Below are 17,975 nucleotides of genomic sequence, written 5' to 3'. Positions count from 1 at the left end.
GGCCAAAGGCCTCATCCTGCTCCCCTGGAAGATCCAAGTCACTTAAGGACATTCCCGGATTTCTCTCCTCTCCTGAGAGTGGCTTCTTCCTGCCTCCCTCCTTTCCCCCGCCCAAGAGAAAGGGGTGGCCCTTCATCCCACTAATCATGCCACTCTCTCTTTTTCAAAAGTAATAATAATAATAATAATAATAATAATAATAATAATAATAATGGCTTATTTTGTAGCACTTTCCTCTCCACATCCTCCGAGGCAGGGCTTGGTGATGCCATTATTGTCATATATCATGACTATACTGGGATATATATATATATATATATATATATATATATATATATATATATATATATANAAATTACTGAGGTAGGTATTAAAAAAAAAACACCTTTTACAATGAGGAAACTGAGACTCAGGAGAATTAAGGCCCTGCCCATGGCCATATAGCTATCAAGTTGGTGTCAGAAAAATCTGAATTTGACCACAGGATTGACTCCAAGTACAAGAAAACCATAATTAATAAATATTTATTAAAAACCTACTGTATGGGGCAGCTAGGGGACACAGTGGATAGAAAGCCAGCTGGATCCAAGTCTGGTTTCAGATACTTCCTAGCTCTGTGATCTGGGCAAATCACTTAATTGCAATTGCCTAGCCCTTGCCCTTCTGTCTTAAGAGTTGTTACTAGAAAACAGAAAATAAAGAGTTAAAAAAAAAAAACAGCTTTCTGTGTGTACCTTGCTGGCCTCTAGGAGGAAGGACAAATTTAGATACAACAAGGTCTCAGAGTAGCTCAGTGGAGAAAGCCAGGCTTGGAGATGGGAGGTCCTGTGTTCAAATTTGGCCAAATTCCAAGTCGCTTACCCCCCATTGCCTAACCTGTACTGCTCTTCTGCTTTGGAACCAATACACAGTATTGATTCTAAGATGGAAAGTAAAGGTTTAAAAAATTAATTTTTTTTAAAGATTGTCAAGGATTGGGAGAGATGCCATGAGACTAGGGAAGGGAAAATGTCCCAATTTTCAAAAAAGGGAAGATGTTGGAGTCTAAAAACTTCAAATCAGTGTGCTTGAATCTAATGCTATAAAAGGGATTACAAAATCCAATATGGTTCCATTAAATAAAAATAAGGACCCTTTCTAGATAAGGTTACTAAAGTGGTAGATTGGAGAAATGTTACAGATGTAGTTTACCTTAGTAAAGCATGTGAAAAGTCATGCTATTTTGGTGGGATATATGGAAAACTATGGGTTGGCTGATAGTATAGTTAACTGAATTTGGAATTGATTGAATGTTTAGATCCAAAGAATTAAGAGATGGACATCAATTTGGGTTTTTTTGTTTGTTTTTAAATCTTTACCTTCTTTCTTAGAATTGGTACTGAATATTGGTTCCAAGGTAGAAGAGCAATAAGAACTGGGCAACTGGGGTTAAGTTTAAGTGACTTGCCAGGAAGTATCCAAGGTCATATTTGAACCCAGGGTCTCCTGTCTCCAGGCCTGGCTCTCAATCAACTGAGCCACCTAGCTACCCCAAGATCAACTTGTAAAGGAATTTTTAATAGGGTGACTCAGAGATCTGTCCTTTTTCTTATGCAATTTACCATCCTTAATCAATGGATCATAGACTCTTAGATAATGCTCATAAAATATGCAAATGACAAAAAACCCAACACAAATGACAAAAACAGAATCCAAAAGACTCTGATTTTGCTTAATTATTTTTCTTTGTCAAAAGAGAGTTCAATTTGAAGATGGCAGTGAACATGAATGCAATATAAAATAGAAGACATCAATTAAAAGGATCTCCAGGGTGGGGAAACTTCCCAATCCCACTCATCTCAGGGTCTGAGCCATTTGGCCAGCTATAATCTCAGCTGAGTCATTTCGTCACTCTGAAATTCAAATTCCTCAGCTTGGCATTTCAAGCTTCAGCCTAATTTTCCACCAGTCACAATTATAATTCACTATGCGTGTTGGCTACTTGTATAGCCCCCCAAAAGTCTGGGGTTTGGATGTCTGCACACCCTTTGGAGGGTAAAGAAATGCTTTCCACATCTTACCACCATTCTTCCGGTCCTACATTAAAGTACAGAATGATCCTCACCTTGTTTGACTTCTTGCTGGTGGCGGAGCCTGGCCGGGCATTGGTGTTTAATTGGGAAGAGCTAGAGCTGTCTTCTTCATCTTCCTCCTCCTCCTCCTCTTCCTCTTCATCAAAGTTCATGCTGCTGGAGATCCCTGCAAAGGGGGTAGTGGGCACAGTGAACAGGAAGGTGGGGTTGGGGATAAAATGGATCTTCCTTGAAGGGAGAAAGGTCCATCTCTCGACATTCTGGGATTCTCCCCACCTTTGCCACTGGCCCATCCTTTCCCTGACTGCACTCTTCCAGGTCAGCTTCTCTCTTTAGGAAGAAGCACAGTACAATGGAAAAAACTCTGATTCTAGACTGAAGACCTGGATTCAAAATCTACCTCTGATAGAAGGAAAACTGGCTTTGAAGTCAGAGGATGCAGGTTCAAATCCTGTCTCTAAATGCTTACTATAGGTCGGGGGGGGGGGGGGGTCCATGGATGGGTATCAGTTTGCCCTCCCATAAAACAAGAAGGTGAACTAAGTGGCTTCTGAATTCCCTTCCACTCTCAATTTATAAACCTAATAAATACCTTTCATAAACCCAATTTATATCTGCCTCCCAAGTGGGGATCATAAATCTGTAGTGAAAGGGGCCTTCGAGAGGTTATCCAATCCAGATACCTCTCCCCAGCCCCCCAGCAATTCTTTACAGAAAAAGAAACCGAGTCCTAGACAAAGCTAAGTGACTTGTCAAATAGGCAAGTAAACTAATCTGCGCATGTTATCAAAGGGGGCCTATGGACCAGTTGAGGGGTGAAAGGAAACTTTAATTGTACAGCCAGGTTCCTTCGAGCCTCTCCTCCCTAGGTGACTTGGAGATTGCTTAGTAACAATGGCACCCATGCAATGTCGTCAGGAGGCTGAGAGTAAGCTTGGTGTTGTAGAAGGAGGGTCTGGGTGGATAGTCCCAATCTCCATGCCAGCATTACTCTTACACAGATGCTGCCATCTTCTCTTGTAGCCACGAGGGAGCTGGGTACTCCAGGGATGAAGCTAGGCCTATAGAACTATAATGTGAGTAAAAGAGATTAGAAAGAAGAGCCAGCCAGCCTGGGCCTGGATAATTTTCTTATTTGAGCACTTCTAATAACCTGACCCTGAGGCAGTAGTTCTGAAATTGGGTTCTTGCTCTTTGCCATGTGTTGATCAACCCTTCAACACCTGCCCATGTAGTGTAGAGGATAGAGATGTGGGCAGAAGGGAAAGAGGGAAGTGGAGACCAGACTCAAAGGCTCATTTATGGAGGTGGTAGTAGGATGAAGGAAGGAGAACCAGAGACTGCAAGTGGTCTGGGAGAAAAGCAGTTTCAGGGACCCCAGAAAAACAGGAGGCTTAGGGCCATGAGTTTGGGAAGGGGGGCATGCAGACATCAGGGGAGTTTAGAAAATAGCAGAGTTACAGATGGGAGTATGGAACATTGAGAGGTACACTAGCTTTGGAATCAAAGAACCTAGGTTCAAATGCCAGTCCTGACACCACCTTGGGGTGAGAGCCACCCAAGATAATAACCTTGTGAGACCTTGGGCAAATCACTTCTCTTTCTGAGCCTGTCTCCTCATCTGTAAAAGGAGGGGGTTCCTCCAGGTGACCTCTCAGGTCCCTTCTAGCTGGAGAGCTACCATCCTATGATCCCTGGTGCCAGGTCCAAGAAGGAGCTGATGTCCTGGGAAAGAGACCCAGCTCAATACAGTCTGAGGCTCAGGGATGGATCTGATAGCCTCCAACTGTATAGGCATTCTAAGGACTCTGGTAAGGAATATAAACATCCAGTTCTGTGGGCCTTAACCAGTATGGAATCATAACAGCATCAGAGCTGGGAGAGCCTTTGGAGATCACCTACACTGAGGAAACTCGGGCTCAGAGAAAGTTAGGGACTTAGGCAAGGTCACCTAGGGAGCAAGCTTGGACTGGACCCCAGGTGTCTTGACTCTCAGCCGGATCTCTTTCCTCTATAGCACATGAGCCATTGATGGATAGATAGAGTCTAGGAGCTAGAGAAAGTTCCTGAGGAGTGTTCTGAAGTTTGCTAGCAACTGCCAAGAATAGGTTCTTCCAAGTCTGACTCTTGATGACCATCTCTCCTCCCATCACCTCCTACCTGGGCTACTTCAGCAGTGTCCCAAACGGCCTCTCACCCATCCTTCATGGAACCAGAAGGTCCAAAGCCATGAAGGTAGCAGGGAAGAGAGAGGGGGAGAAGCCCCATGGGGAGGAATGATGCTGGTCAAGAACATAGACTCCAGGGGTCTAAAAGGCTACGTAGCCTACCCCTGCCATCATGTGGCCATCTGAGAACAGCAGCTCCCCAACCCCCAACACCCCAATCCTGTCAGTTCTGAGCAAGATGGAAGCTGAATTTTGTCATCTCTGCCTCCACAATATTTCTTCCTACAGTGCTATCACCAGGATTCAAGTCCTCTCCACCTCTTGCCAGGACAACTGTAATAACCTCCTAACTGGTCTCTCAACCTCATTTCCCTTTCTTCTCTTCCACAGTTAACATGATGATTTTTCCTAAGTTCAGATCTGCCCAGCTAAGTCCCTCACTCAGTTACCAATGGCTCCCCGTTACCTCTGGGATCTAGTACAAGGTGTCCTCAAAGTTTCAATGCAATGTGTTAAATTTAACAGCTTAAATGCTTTTGGAGTACCCTGTATAAACTCCTCAGTGTGTAAAGTCCTTGAAAAGCTGGCTTAAACCAATCTTTCCAGGCTTATTACTCATGACTACCTTTCCCATGTTAGAGTCCAGCTCTTATGGTCACATAGAGCTCTACATTCCCCACCTCCATGCCTTTGGCTGCACCCTATGCCTGCAAGACATTCCCTTCTTGCCTCTTAGAATCCCTAGTTTCTGTCAAGGCTCAGCTCAAGCACCACCTTCTATGGGAAGGTTTTTCTGACTTTCCAACCCCCAACTAAGCTGCTCAATCCTTTCCCCCCCCAAATCACCTTGTATCATATATATGTAAATATCTTTAATACATTTAAAATACATTGTTTTAATTAATAATTTTGATAATTCATATTAATGATATAATAATATCATTATACAATAATAATAAAAATAAAAACAAACATAATACTAAATTAAATACTTTTAATTAATAAATTTACTGAATATATTTTAATATTATAAAATAAATATAAATAAAATTATGTATATATAAATAAAAATTATATATAGGTTTTTTTGTCTTTATCTTCCCAGCACATGGCACAGTGGCCAGTACCTGGTAGAGTTTGTGTGTTTTTCCTTCTGTCCTAGTAACAACTCTAAGACAGAAGGGCAAGGGCCAAGCAAACAGGATTAAGTGACTTGCCCAGGGTCACACAGCCAAGAAATGTCTGAGGCCAGATTTGAACTCAGGTCCTCCTATATTGAGGCCTGGAGCTCTGTCCACCGTGCCAGCTTGCTGCCCCTCTAGTGAATGCCCTCTATTTAAGGAATTTTTATTGACTGAATCCTGGCCCAAAGCATAGCTGCCACTCACCCTTTGTTTGCATTGTGGTACGGAGGTCCGGCTTGGATGGATGCTGCCCTCCAGCAGCTGCTGCCTCTCCCAGGCTCCTACTAGAGCCAGACCGACCCACTGTCAGGATCTGTGCGTTGGGGTCTGGCTCATCATCCGAGAAAAACCCATCACTCCCTGCAGGGCGAAAGGAGCCAGGATAGCCTGGGGGCAGTGGACTGCTCCCCAAGGGGCACTGAGTACAGGTGACATTCATGGAGCCAGACCAGAAGAAGGGGCAGCTGTACCAGGCTTTGGACAGATCACTCAACTTCTCTGGGATTCTGTTTTCTCAATCTAAAATGAGAGGTGTGACTGAGATGACTTCTGGGGTCTCTTTCTGCTCTTAGAGCCAGACTCTTAGGAACTTGGTTCAGGCAGAGCTCCTGGAAAACATCCTCCACGTGTGGCTTGTGGTCAGGCTCAGGGGACAGAGGCCAGTGGTCATGGCCAGGACAATATTGATGGGCTAATGAAGGCTCTTTGGAAAGCTCTGCATGGAAAAATGATGTTTCATTTACTTAAAGCATAGCCATTATGTTACTCAAAAATTGTCTAGGGTAAGTCATTGAAGGCCCTCTAGTCTGACTCAAACCAATTTGTGATAGATCTAGATGTATAAAGTGAACAAGGATCTGCCTTTCCTAATGTCTCCTCTAGCCCGGGTGAAATATTCTCTGCCTCCTGACAATCCAATGTTGAATTCTGGGGGGCTCACTGTGAAGCTGAGGGCAACTGCAGGGTCATGAGAGGCTATGTTGATGATAAAAAGCTTTGTGGCTGGTTGAGGAGCTGGAAGGATTAATGGCCCAAAAGTGGCTGAGCCAGAACTGAGCATGTACAAAAGGCTCAAGGAAAGCATCCTGCCATTCCTGGTATACCACGCACTCCATCTCCTGACTTTTTGGGTTTTCCTCTGGCTGCTCCCCATTCCAGGAGCTCGGTTCTGTCTCATCTTCAACACGTAGCCTCCTTGGCTTCATTCAAGGCTTCACTATAGTCTCATCAGCTACAAGAAGCCATTCCCAGTCCTCCATAATCTTAGTGCCTCCCCTCTAAGAGGACCTTCCATTTATCATGTATATCTCCCCTCTTACTTGTGAGGTCCTTAAGGGCAGAGAATGTCTTTTGTCTTGCTTTGTATTCCAGCTCTCAGCTCTGAGGTTAGAACACAGTCAGGGCTTCCTAAGTGGTGGCTACCTCTCTCTCATTCTTCCCCATTGGCTTTCAGAGGAGAATTCCTACGAGTCCCGAGGTAGGGAAGGAACTTACAGGAGCCACAGAACCATGAACACAGCATATTTCTACTTCAGTGCTCTTTACTCTTTCCTAATCTTGGGTGAATGAGTGAGTATTCTAATATGGAAGAACCTGGGCAACCTCGAAGACTAGCAGAGCCAACACCACCTGGAGCCTCATGAGGAGCCAGAAGAGCCACCAGCCAAGAGGACTCCTGCAGGCTTGGCCATTGGCTACACCACACCTAGAAGGGAACTTGGTGGGGACTCCAAAGAAGGGAAAACGGATTCCCTCAGCCACAGCTTCCCTACATGTGTGGTTCAAGAACTTCTGGCTCTGAGCTTGAGCCCACTCTCCTTACAAAAGAGCACACTCCCTGGGTTTAGGAACAATTTTTGTAACATCTTCCTGTAAATAACCTCAGTTAGCTAACTGATATAAACTGATTCATTGATATTGATAAAGCACACCAGGTTGGGGCTCATGAGCAACAGAATTAGAAAGTACCAACCCTTACAGGGTTATACCTGACTCAGGGAGAAACAGTCACCCTCTGGGGACTCAACATGCCAGTGTGAGGGTAGAGGGACATTTTTTTTCTTAGTCTTAAAAATTTTTTTTTATTTAATTAGTTAATTTAGGATATTTTTCCATGGTTACATGATTCATGTTCTTTCCCTCCCCTCCTCCCAAGGTCAACATGCAATTCTATTGGGTTTTACATGTGTCATTGATCAAGGTCTATTTCTATATTATTAATATTTGCATTAGGGTGATCGCTTAGAGTCTACATCCCCAATCATATCCCCATCGACCCTTGTGGTCAAGCAGTTGTTTTTCTTCTGTGTCTCTACTCCCACAGTTCTTTCTCTGGATGTTGATAGCGTTCTTTCTCATAAGTCCAGAGGAACGTTTTGTCTCCCCCATTCTAATATAAGCTTCTAAGGAATAGAGCCCGTTTCACTTTTGACTTTGTCTTTTGACTTTCACTTTTGTCCCCTGCTTAGCAGAGTGGCTGACAAGGGGTAGGTACATACTAAATGACTGATTGATAGTCCAGCCTTATTTCATACTGCTCCTTTCATAGATTCTACCTTCCAATCAAACTAGACTGTTCCTCCTTCATCATTCTCATCTTCCCCTCTCCCATCTCTGTCTCTGTTCTTGTTCATACTTGCAATAGAAAATGAAGTCTTTCTTTTCCTTTCAAGTCTAATTCATTTGGAACTTTTGTCACAAGGTCCCAGCTGGCACCACCCTGACTCCAACTCAAAGACAGTTTTCCACCCTCAAATTTCTCACAGTTTGTCAGGCTCTCCCCTTTGCTGCTTTAATCTTACTTTGTGTCCCACTTGTATACATATCATATCCTTCATTGGACTACACACTCTTACATCCAGTAGGAGTTTCATAAAAGTTGAAAAAGTTGCCAATGGGCTTCTTTTGTTCTCAAAGCTCAGAATACCCACACTGCTGAAATCACAGCTCCTTCCAATAGTACAATAATATATTAATGGCTCACAACCATCCTATGAGGAAAAGAAACCAGAACATTAATATTATTACCATTTAATTACCCTGCATTACCATTACCCTGCAAAACTCTAGAAATGGGGTGTTTTGGCTAGCCAAAACATCTGTTCTCTCTAGTTACCAGATCAAGCTGTTCTAACACTTTATAAATGTGAACCACAGTCTAGGAATATTCCAAAGGGGATTCCGCTTAGAAGACAGTAGCATAAATTTAGATCTTGAAAAGACCTTGAAGATCATTTACTTCAATATCCTATTTTACAAATGGGGAAACTGAGCCCCAGAGAAGTTAAATGTCTTTCTCAAAGTCATGAAATAATGAGTAGAAGAACCAACATTCTAGCTCCCACTCTAAGACTCTGAACTTCTGACTGGGCTAAAGCTCACCCCATCTTGCCCATACCCACCATACTGCTGCTCCCCCAACATCTTCATGGAACTATGATCCTGAATTCCAGCCTCCATCTCCAACCTTCCTCACCACCTCCTATCCCCATCATCACTTCTTTCCACATTTATACTTGAGAAGAGTAACCAAAAATTATTACTGGGAAGCACAAAGGACCTATCATCCAATCAACTGTCCACTCACCATCCCTGAGATTTCCCAGGCAAAAACAAAAACCTCTACCCCATACTTGCTGTCTTCGTGTAGAATATAAGCTCCTTGGGGGCAGGGGTGTCATGCTTTTTGTGTCTGAATCCCTCACATAATGCTTTTCCACTCATTCATTCAAGCAGGAATTGAACCCAATTTCTGACTCCAAATCAAGTGGAGTATAAATGTGTAAGGCTAAAACTAACATATCTGATAAAACTAATAATATAATAAACCAACTCTATCCAATAAGAAGAAGATGAATTATAAAAGATTCCAAGACTAACTGTGAATGCTCAAAAGGTGATCATGTTGGGGCAGTTAGGTGGCTCAGTGGATTGAGAGGTCCTGGGTTCAAATTTGGGGTCAGACACTTGCTAGCTATATGACTCTGGGCAAGTCACTTTATCCCAATTGTCTAGCTCTTGGAAACAATACAGAGTATTGATTCTAAGACAGAAGGCAAGAGTTTGAAAAAAAAAAAGATCATGTTCATAAGAGTACAAAGGGGATTGATTACAAAAGACAAAGCTTTCGTGAATCTCAGGCAAATAGATTTATCAGAACACGAGGATCTAAGATGTTCTCCAGCATTTGCTCCTGCCACCACGGACAGCAAGTTAGCAGTCAGAGAGCACAGGACCAGCTTCTCTACCAGATGACTAACAAAAGGCACAGAAAAGATGACCTTGCAGGAAACTGAGACCAGAGTCACAGTTGCCACTTTCTCAGGACCCAGCCATCCTCATGTGATTTGTAATTGTGGAAGGGGAGAGGAAAGGAAGAAGAGAAATAAGGATAGTAAGGGTGAAGATGTATGTGCAGAACACACACACACACACACACACACACACACACACACACACACACACATTTCAAGGGCAGTTACCAAAACTGGCTAAAGAAAAATGTCTTCCAGCTCATACTTCCTTCCTTCTTTTCCCAGTTGAATAACTAGGGGGAAAATGTCCATCCCTGGAGATGGAAAGGACTGGTAATTGGAGGAATCAGAATGGCCTCTGGATGAGTAAAGCATTGCCCACTGGAAGAGAATGGAAATAGTGGGAAAGAGTTGTTTTGTCCTTAATTTGCACCAAGAAAATGGCATCAGAAGATTAGATAAAGAATAATATTATAATAAAATGTATATACATTTTAATAATAAAATAACAATGTACAACATACATTGTCTCGCACATTTCCAGGAAGAGAGTGTAATAGTAAGATATTTTGCTTTCTACAAAATTATTATGTATAATAACAACTGGCATTCCTATGATGTTGAAGTAAAACATTTATTAATTGCAAATATTATCTCATTTGATCTTCACACCCTCCCTTTGAGGTAGGTACTATGAGCATGAGGGATGAGGCAGCTTTCAAGTCACGTTGGATTTGGGAACCGAGGAGACCTGGGTTCAAATCCTATCTCAGAAATTTACTGACTACTGAGTATTGAACCACTCCTACTCTCAAGGGTCTTCATCTATAAAAAATGGGGATCATAAAAACATCTGCCTTACAGAACTGTTGTAAGCATCAAATAGACGCTTGTAAACCTTGACCGCTTAGGTGTTGGTAGCAGAGTTGGCAAGGCTGACTAAGGATAAATTTTCCCTTGCAGATGGGGCTCCCCTGGAACCCAGCAGCCTTTTGTACTGCAATCTACAACCCGCCCCCACCCCAGTAGAGCAAGTACTATGTGGCTCCAACAGCCCTGAGATGGGCAGCGACACACACAAGCAGCCCAGGCCAACTGAGAAGGAGTCAGATACCATCTTGATAGTAAAGAATAAGCCAGACGTCAAGCTCTGCATTCCAGCTCCAGGGGGATCAAAAATAGCTCACATTTATGGAGCAGAGTACAAAGCACTTTTCATCCATTAGCTCATTACATCCCCACAATAGCCCTATGAGGCTTCCTTTACTAGGGAAAAGATCTAGCTTCTGATAAGCTAAATTATGTGCCCTAGATCAGACATCAGCCAGATGGCCAGGCTGGGACTTAGAGACGTAGCAAATCAGACCTGGAAATAGACATCATGGAGTGTGGCCCCCATCTTTTTCCAGAGGAGAAAACTGAAAGTTAAAGGCAGGATACTTAAAGTCAGGTTTCTGCCCTTAGAACATCGGAGTCATGAAGTGTTCATCTGACACCAAGGAGGAGATCAAGGTATGGAGGGAGGACCGGCTGATCTTTAAGGTCCTTTCCAGTTCTAATATGAAAATTGGGATTGATTCAAGGTCCTAGGACAGGTCGGTGGCTTAGTCTAAACTAGCAGCCAGGGTTTCTGACTCCTCAGGCCATCAAATCCAAATGGTTCAGAAACATCAGACTTTGCTGACTTCACTTCAATTCAACCCAACAAACATTTATTAAAGTGCTACTTTATGTAATAAATATTTTTTTAAGTTTTATACTTTGCAAATATTTTATAAATATTATTTATAATAAAATAAAAAATAAAATAAATTTAAAGCACTAACTGTACCAGAAGCTGTGGATACAAAGACAGAAACAAGGCACTTACATCCTCTTAAGAAGAACAGAGGGGGCAGCTGGGTAGCTCAGTGGATTGAGAGTTAGGCCTAGAGACAGGAGGTCCTAGGTTCAAATCTGGCCTCAGACACTTCCCAGCTGTGTGACCCTGGGCAAGTCACTTGACCCCCATTGCCCACCCTTACCACTCTTCCACAAGGAGTCAATACCCAGAAGTTAAGGGTTTAAAAAGAAGAAGAAGAAGAGAACATGTACATGATTAAATTTAGGGTAATTTGAGGAAGCAGAGGACATTAACAACTGGAGGGGAAAGAGAATGAATAAGGGAAGCCTTCAAAGTGAAGGTGGCATCTAAACTGAGTCTTGAGTTAAAGTAATGATATATTATAATAATAATTCATAATAATAATATTTAACAAATTAAAGTCATGATTTTGAGAAATGAAGATGAGGACAGAACACTTTCAGTGAAAGTAACAGTTCATAAGAACCAATGGTTAAATTTTCAGAGTGAGCATTTGTTTACACCTTGGAAATCTGGAAATCTACAAACACTACAAATCAGGGATTGATTTATTACTCTTTTGATTGTCTAGAATTAAGAAAGTATTGGAGAAATTTTTAATAATGTAGATTAAACTTAAAAGTGTGTCATAGGTACATTTTCTCCTCCAGAGAGCTGGTTAAACATTTATCAGCACAGGGAGCAGCTGGACAGCTCAGTGGATTGAGAGTCAGGCCCATTACCTTCTGTCTTAGAATCAATACTGTGTACTGGTTACAAAGCAGAAGAGTGGTAAAAACTAGGCAATGATTGTTAAGTGACCTGCCTAGGGTCACACAGCTAAGGAAGTATGTGAGGCCAGATTTGGACTCAAAACCTCCCATCTCTGGGCCTGACTCTTAACCCCCATTTCCCAGCCCCTACCACTTGTGCTTTTGCCTTGGAACCAATATACAGTATTGATTCCAAGATAGAACGTAAAGAATTAAAAAAAAAAAAAAAACACACTCCAAAAATTTACCAGCACATGCCTGAGTACATTCCAGGCATGGGAGTCAACTTGTGCAAATGTACAGAGGCAAGAGTCAGAATGTTAAGTTCAGAAAATAGCTAATAAGTTTAGTTTAATTCAAATGATGGTATTTGAAAAAATAATAATATGAAGTTTTCAGGATCGCTAGGTAGCTCAGTGAATAGAGCATAGAGCTTGAAATCAAGGAAGACTCACCTTCCTGAGTTCAAATCTAGCCTTAGACATTACTTGTGAGACCCTGGACAAATCACTTAACCCTCTTTGCCTCAGTTTCCTCATGTGTAAAATGAGCTGGGGAAAAAATGGCAAATCATTTCAATATCTCTGCCCAGAAAACCTCAAATGGGATCACAAAGAATTATACAAGCCTGAACAACAACAAGATGAAATGTCTGGGAATTAACAATAGTTAGTTTGCACAGTGCTGTAGATGTGTTTTAATCATCTCACTTGATTCCTCCAATAATCATATGAAGTGGGTGCTATTATAGTTTTTTTGAGGAAATTTAGGAAAGTGACTTGCCCAGGGTCATATAACTAGGCAGAGTTTGAACTCGGGTCTTCCTGATTTTAAGTCTACCACTGTGGTTGTGAAGCATCTTAAATGCTAGTTAATCCAATATTTTATTTATTTATTTTATTTATTCTAGAGGAAATAGAGCCACTGAATGTTTTTGAGTGGTGTGGACGCCCGGTCAGATCTGTGTCTTGGGAATATCAATCATTTTGGCAGCTTTGCAGAGAATAGATTAGGGAGCAGAAAGACTGGAAATAGAGAGATCAATAGTCCAAGCAAGAGGTAATGAGGATACAAACCAGAGTTGTGATTCGGTAAAGGGAGAGGAAGAAGGAAAGGTTTGGGGAGAAAGACGATGACTTCCATTTTGGATATGCTGAATTGGAGCAATAAGACAGGACATCAAGGAAAGATTTCTGGTTGCTAGTGGACAACATATGAATGGAAGGCAGTAGAAAAATCAGGGCTAGCTGTATTAATCTGAGATTATACTTATTACATATAGTATATATCGTTATATATACTATATAATACTGAGATATACAAAGAGATGATAACTGAACCCACTATGGTTGGATAAAATCACCGAAAGAGTTCATATTGAGAGAAAAGAGTTGGGGACTCAGGGCAAAGCCTCAAGGGATGCCCATGCTCAGACAGTGGAAGGCAAAAGAAAGGATAATGAACCAGCAAAGGAAACCTGAAGGAGGAAAACTAAAAAAGGGAAGAACTTTGTAAGCCAAGGGGGAAAAGAAGGGGCAGGAGGAGAGAATGGTCAGCAGTGTCAAAAGCTATAGAAAAGTTAAGGAGATGGAGCATGGCCACTGAATCGAAGCACATAATAATAATAACAATTACCTTCATTATTATAATTGTTATTGATATTATAACTAACATTTACAAGAAAGAAAGGGAACATGGGCCACCTTAGATAGTTATCTCAGCTGAGTGGTGGGATTAGAAGCCTGATTGTACATTCAGAAATTAATCTTGGCCCCAAAGCAATAATCAAATCAGCAAGAACACAGGGAACACCAGAGTACCATTAATCCCCTTTAGGAAAAACAAAACAGAAAAGCAGACGTACACATGTGAGCATTAAAGGGCGAGCATCCCCACAGGGCTCGAGACCTGGGTAATAAAGAAGGTCAGGTGCCCTGACTCAGAGGCACCCAGCATCTAGGAGATTAAAGAAGATGCATTGCCCTTAATGTTTGGGTTCTTCTTGGGGCAGGGAAGTGAGAGAAGTTCTGGGATTCTAGCCAGAGACCAAGATTCTGCATCCAGCACCACCATTTCCTCTCTGTATAGTCATGGGCAAGGGCCATACCTACTCTGGACTCATTTCCTTATCTGATAGGTGAAGAAAATGGACCAGATGCTTTGTAAAGGTCCTCCCAAAGCGAGCATCCTAATAGTCTGGGACCTTCACAGGCACTGAGAGACTCGAATGGCTTTAGAGAAGTCAACAAATCTCAGAGCTGAAAGGAATCTCAGCAGTCTTCTAATCCAACCTTCACGTGTCCATCCAACCTGACAAGCGGTCTGTTGTCCAGCCTTTGTCTGAACCCCTCCTGGAAAGGGAGGCTCAACTCTGCCTCCTGAGGCGGCCCATTCTACTACTAAATAGCTTTCAGTCAGTGGTTCTCATGCACAGTATTTTCTTTTTGGTCTTGAGTCATTTCCACCAACTCTAGGAAGATGGAGAGACCCACACACATGCAATTTCAAGTATTGAGTTCTCTACAAGTAACAAAACATACCTTGCTAAAGCTTTCAGAACCACCGCTTTCTACAACTTCCCCTGAAGCCATGCAAAACAAGTTTCATCTGTTCTCCAAAGAAGTGGTTGCCCATCAAATACCTGAAAACAGCAACTCTCTCACCTCCTGAGGACTCCCTGCCCTGGGGTTCCTCCCTCCCTCAGACTGGAAAAAGAGGAGGGTGAGCACCAGAGATCTCCTCCTGGATCTCCACTGAAAGAGGGGACCTGGGGCAGACAGATCATCACTTCCCATCAGGTTACAGGACTTCGTCGGTCCCCAGACCAGTTATCCTGAGCTTCACCTCCTTTCTAGCTTGTTTCCATGTGTTTTCCTCTCCCTCTCATTAAATTGTAAGCTCCTTGAGAGCAAGAACTGTCCTCTGCCTTTCCATGTATCCCATAATAATATATAAATATAAATATATAATAATACTAACATAATAAATATTTAGTGACTATACTCTCCCTCCTAAGGCTTCTCCAGGCTAAACATGCCCCAGTGCCTTCAACTGAGCTTTCTGTGACATAGACTCAAGCCTCCTTCATCTTCCTGATTGCCAATACCCAATCTGCTCAGTCTGTTTTCAAATACAGCACCCACAATGGCAGCCAGAACTGAACACAACACCTTCCACTTTCATTGTAGTTTCTCTGAGAGGCTGGATCTCAAAGCTGTCTAGGCCTCCACTCCAGCTGGGCAATTCCTGTTTCCCCTTGAGGGCAAAAAACAACCAAAGTGGAGGAATGGATGGGCAATGTATTATATGTATTTACTTCACAAAATGGCCTGAATATTGGTTTGGTACATTAATTCCTATATATTATTGACTCTTTTCCCAACAAGGTTGCCTTAATTTTCTCTTTCCTCCTTTCCTTTCCTTTCTCTTTCTCCTTTTTTCTTTCCCCTTCCTGCCTTCCTTCCCTTTTTCTTTCTCTTTCTTTCTCTTTCTTTCTCTCTCCTTTTTCTTTCTTTTTCTTTTTTTCTTTCTTTCCTTCCCTCCTTTCCTTTTTATTTCTTTCTCTTTCCTTTTTTTCTTTTTCCTTTTTTCCTTCTTTTCTCCTTTCCTTTCCTTTTCTTTCTCTCTTTTTCCCTTTTTCTTCCTTTGCCCTTCCTTCCTTCCTTTCCCCTTTCCTTTTATTTCTTTCTTTCTCTTTCTTCCTTTCTCTTTGCTTCTTTCTTTCTTCCTCTCTCTCTTTCTTTCCTTTTCCTTTCTTTTTCCTTCTTCCTTTTTCCTTTCTTCTTTCCTTCCTTCCTTTCTTCCTTCTTTCCTTTTTCTTTTCCTTTCTACCCTTACCTTTGTCTTGGATCATTACAAGTATCAATTCCAAGGCAAAAGAGTAGTAAAGCCTATGCAATGGGGATTAAGTGACTTGCCCAGGGTCACACAGCTAGGACCCAGGATCTCCCAACTCCAGGCCTAGAGCTGTAACCACTGTACTACTTAGATGCTGCTCCCAACCTTTTTTCTAAATTTTCAATATAAATATCAATGTGACATCAACTGGAAGCCTCCACTAGCTATTAGATTAAGGTCTTGGTATCTGCCCCAAGTGGACCAAGATGGATCAGAGTCCCCTTTCCCTCAGGTTTAGTGGAGCACCACACACTTCATATGTTATTATTACTATTTATATAATATAGTATATTCATGTATTCACATTTCCTGCCCCGTTCCCTAGCTTACTATTACAGCACAGTATGGTCCCAGCCAGAGAAAACTTCTGCCTTTCCCCTTTCTAGGCACTTGGAGGAGGGAGAAGGAGAGGAAACTCAGGGGTCAGCTTGTGCCATAACCCTTGCAGAGAAAGGTCAGTGCTGAGGGGATCCCTTAAGAGTTAGAGATTGGCCTTCTCCATTCTCAGTTCATCAGGCTTTTAGCCCCTTTGGGTTTCTGGGTATCTTAGAGCATAGAGAGAGTAGAAACTGCCCCATCTTTGGAGCAGAATTCTTCTTTTGGAGAGGCTGAAGAGGCCAGGAGAACCGGATAAAGGATCTGCTCCTTCATCTTTTGGTCACAAGGCCTGAAAGTCTGCTATGCCCCTCAATGCAGCCAGTTTGCTTTCTTGGTTGAATGTCACACTGTGGATGTGCATTGAGCTTGTGGTCTACTCAAAACCCCTAGATCTTTTTCCAGACAAATTTCTTTCTAGCCATGCCTCCCCCATCTCATACTTACAGAGTTGATTTCTTGAACCCAAATGTCAGACTTTCCATTATCCCTATTATTCTTCATCCTACTAATAAATCTGGCCCAGTGTTCTAGATTAGAGGTTAGGATGTTCTTCTTTCTTAAGATCCAGAACTGGATTAATACAAAGTCATAGCTATCCCTCCCACTTTTGTGGAGGAAAATAAAGAAAAAAGGTGAAGGGATTTGTGCAAGGGTAAAGGCACCTGCAAACCAAGGGGACTGATCTAGGGCTCTGCCCCTAGAGTTGGGAAGTCCGTTGTGACTTACATTAAGACTTCCCAGAATCAGAGACCCAGAATAAGAGGAAACTTAAGACTTTTAGCACAACTGTCTCATATTAAAAAGAAGAAAATTTGAACCCAGAGAGAAGTGAGGATCCAAAAGCCACACAAAAAGTCAGGGGGAGAGTCAGAACTTGAACCCAGGTCTTCTGATTCCAGGTTCAAGGATTTTAACTTGATCTGTTTGATAAATGAGTTTAGTGGGTTTTACAATTTAATAGAGCTAAGAGGCAGAGATTGAGACAGAGAGACAAAAAGAGGAGGAGACAGAAAAGGAGGGAGAGACTGAGAGAAAGGGAGGAGAGGAGGAGAGGGAGATTGAGGAGAGGGAGAGAGAGGGAGGGAAGGAGGGACAGAGAGGAGGGACAGAGAGAAGGAAGGAAGGAGAGAGAGACAGAGAAAGAAAGAAAGAAAGAAAGAAAGAAAGAAAGANGAAGGAAGGAAGGAAGGAAGGAAGGAAGGAAGGAAGGAAGGAAGGAAGGAAGGAAGGAAGGAAGGAAGAAAAACAAAGAAAGGAAGGAAGGATAGAGAGAGATGGAGAATGAAGGAGAACAAGGGAGGGAGGGAGAGGAAGGAGAAGAGAGATGAAGGAAGAAAGGTAGAGAAAGAGGGAGGGAGAGAGAGGGAGAAAGAGAGAGGGAGGGAGAAAAGGGAGGGAGAAAGGGAG

The 17,975-nt window shown here is 42.4% G+C and overlaps 1 protein-coding gene across 1 annotated transcript in view; it reads right to left on the bottom strand.

Annotated features, from left to right (window-relative positions):
* TUB (TUB bipartite transcription factor) overlaps positions 1-17,975 on the bottom strand; it is a 148,004-nt gene that overhangs the window by 19,282 nt on the left and 110,747 nt on the right. The window contains exons 5-6 of the mRNA XM_044680786.1: positions 5,629-5,784; positions 2,105-2,238 (exon numbers count right to left, since the gene is read on the bottom strand). Of these exons, the coding sequence (XP_044536721.1) occupies positions 2,105-2,238; positions 5,629-5,784 (290 nt within the window). The remainder of the gene's footprint in view (positions 1-2,104; positions 2,239-5,628; positions 5,785-17,975) is intronic.

This window comes from Gracilinanus agilis, chromosome 6 (assembly GCF_016433145.1).
Source record: "Gracilinanus agilis isolate LMUSP501 chromosome 6, AgileGrace, whole genome shotgun sequence".
Taxonomy (NCBI): domain Eukaryota; kingdom Metazoa; phylum Chordata; class Mammalia; order Didelphimorphia; family Didelphidae; genus Gracilinanus; species Gracilinanus agilis.
The sequence above is the reverse complement of the archived record's forward strand: the minus strand, read 5'-3'. Positions and strand labels throughout refer to the sequence as shown.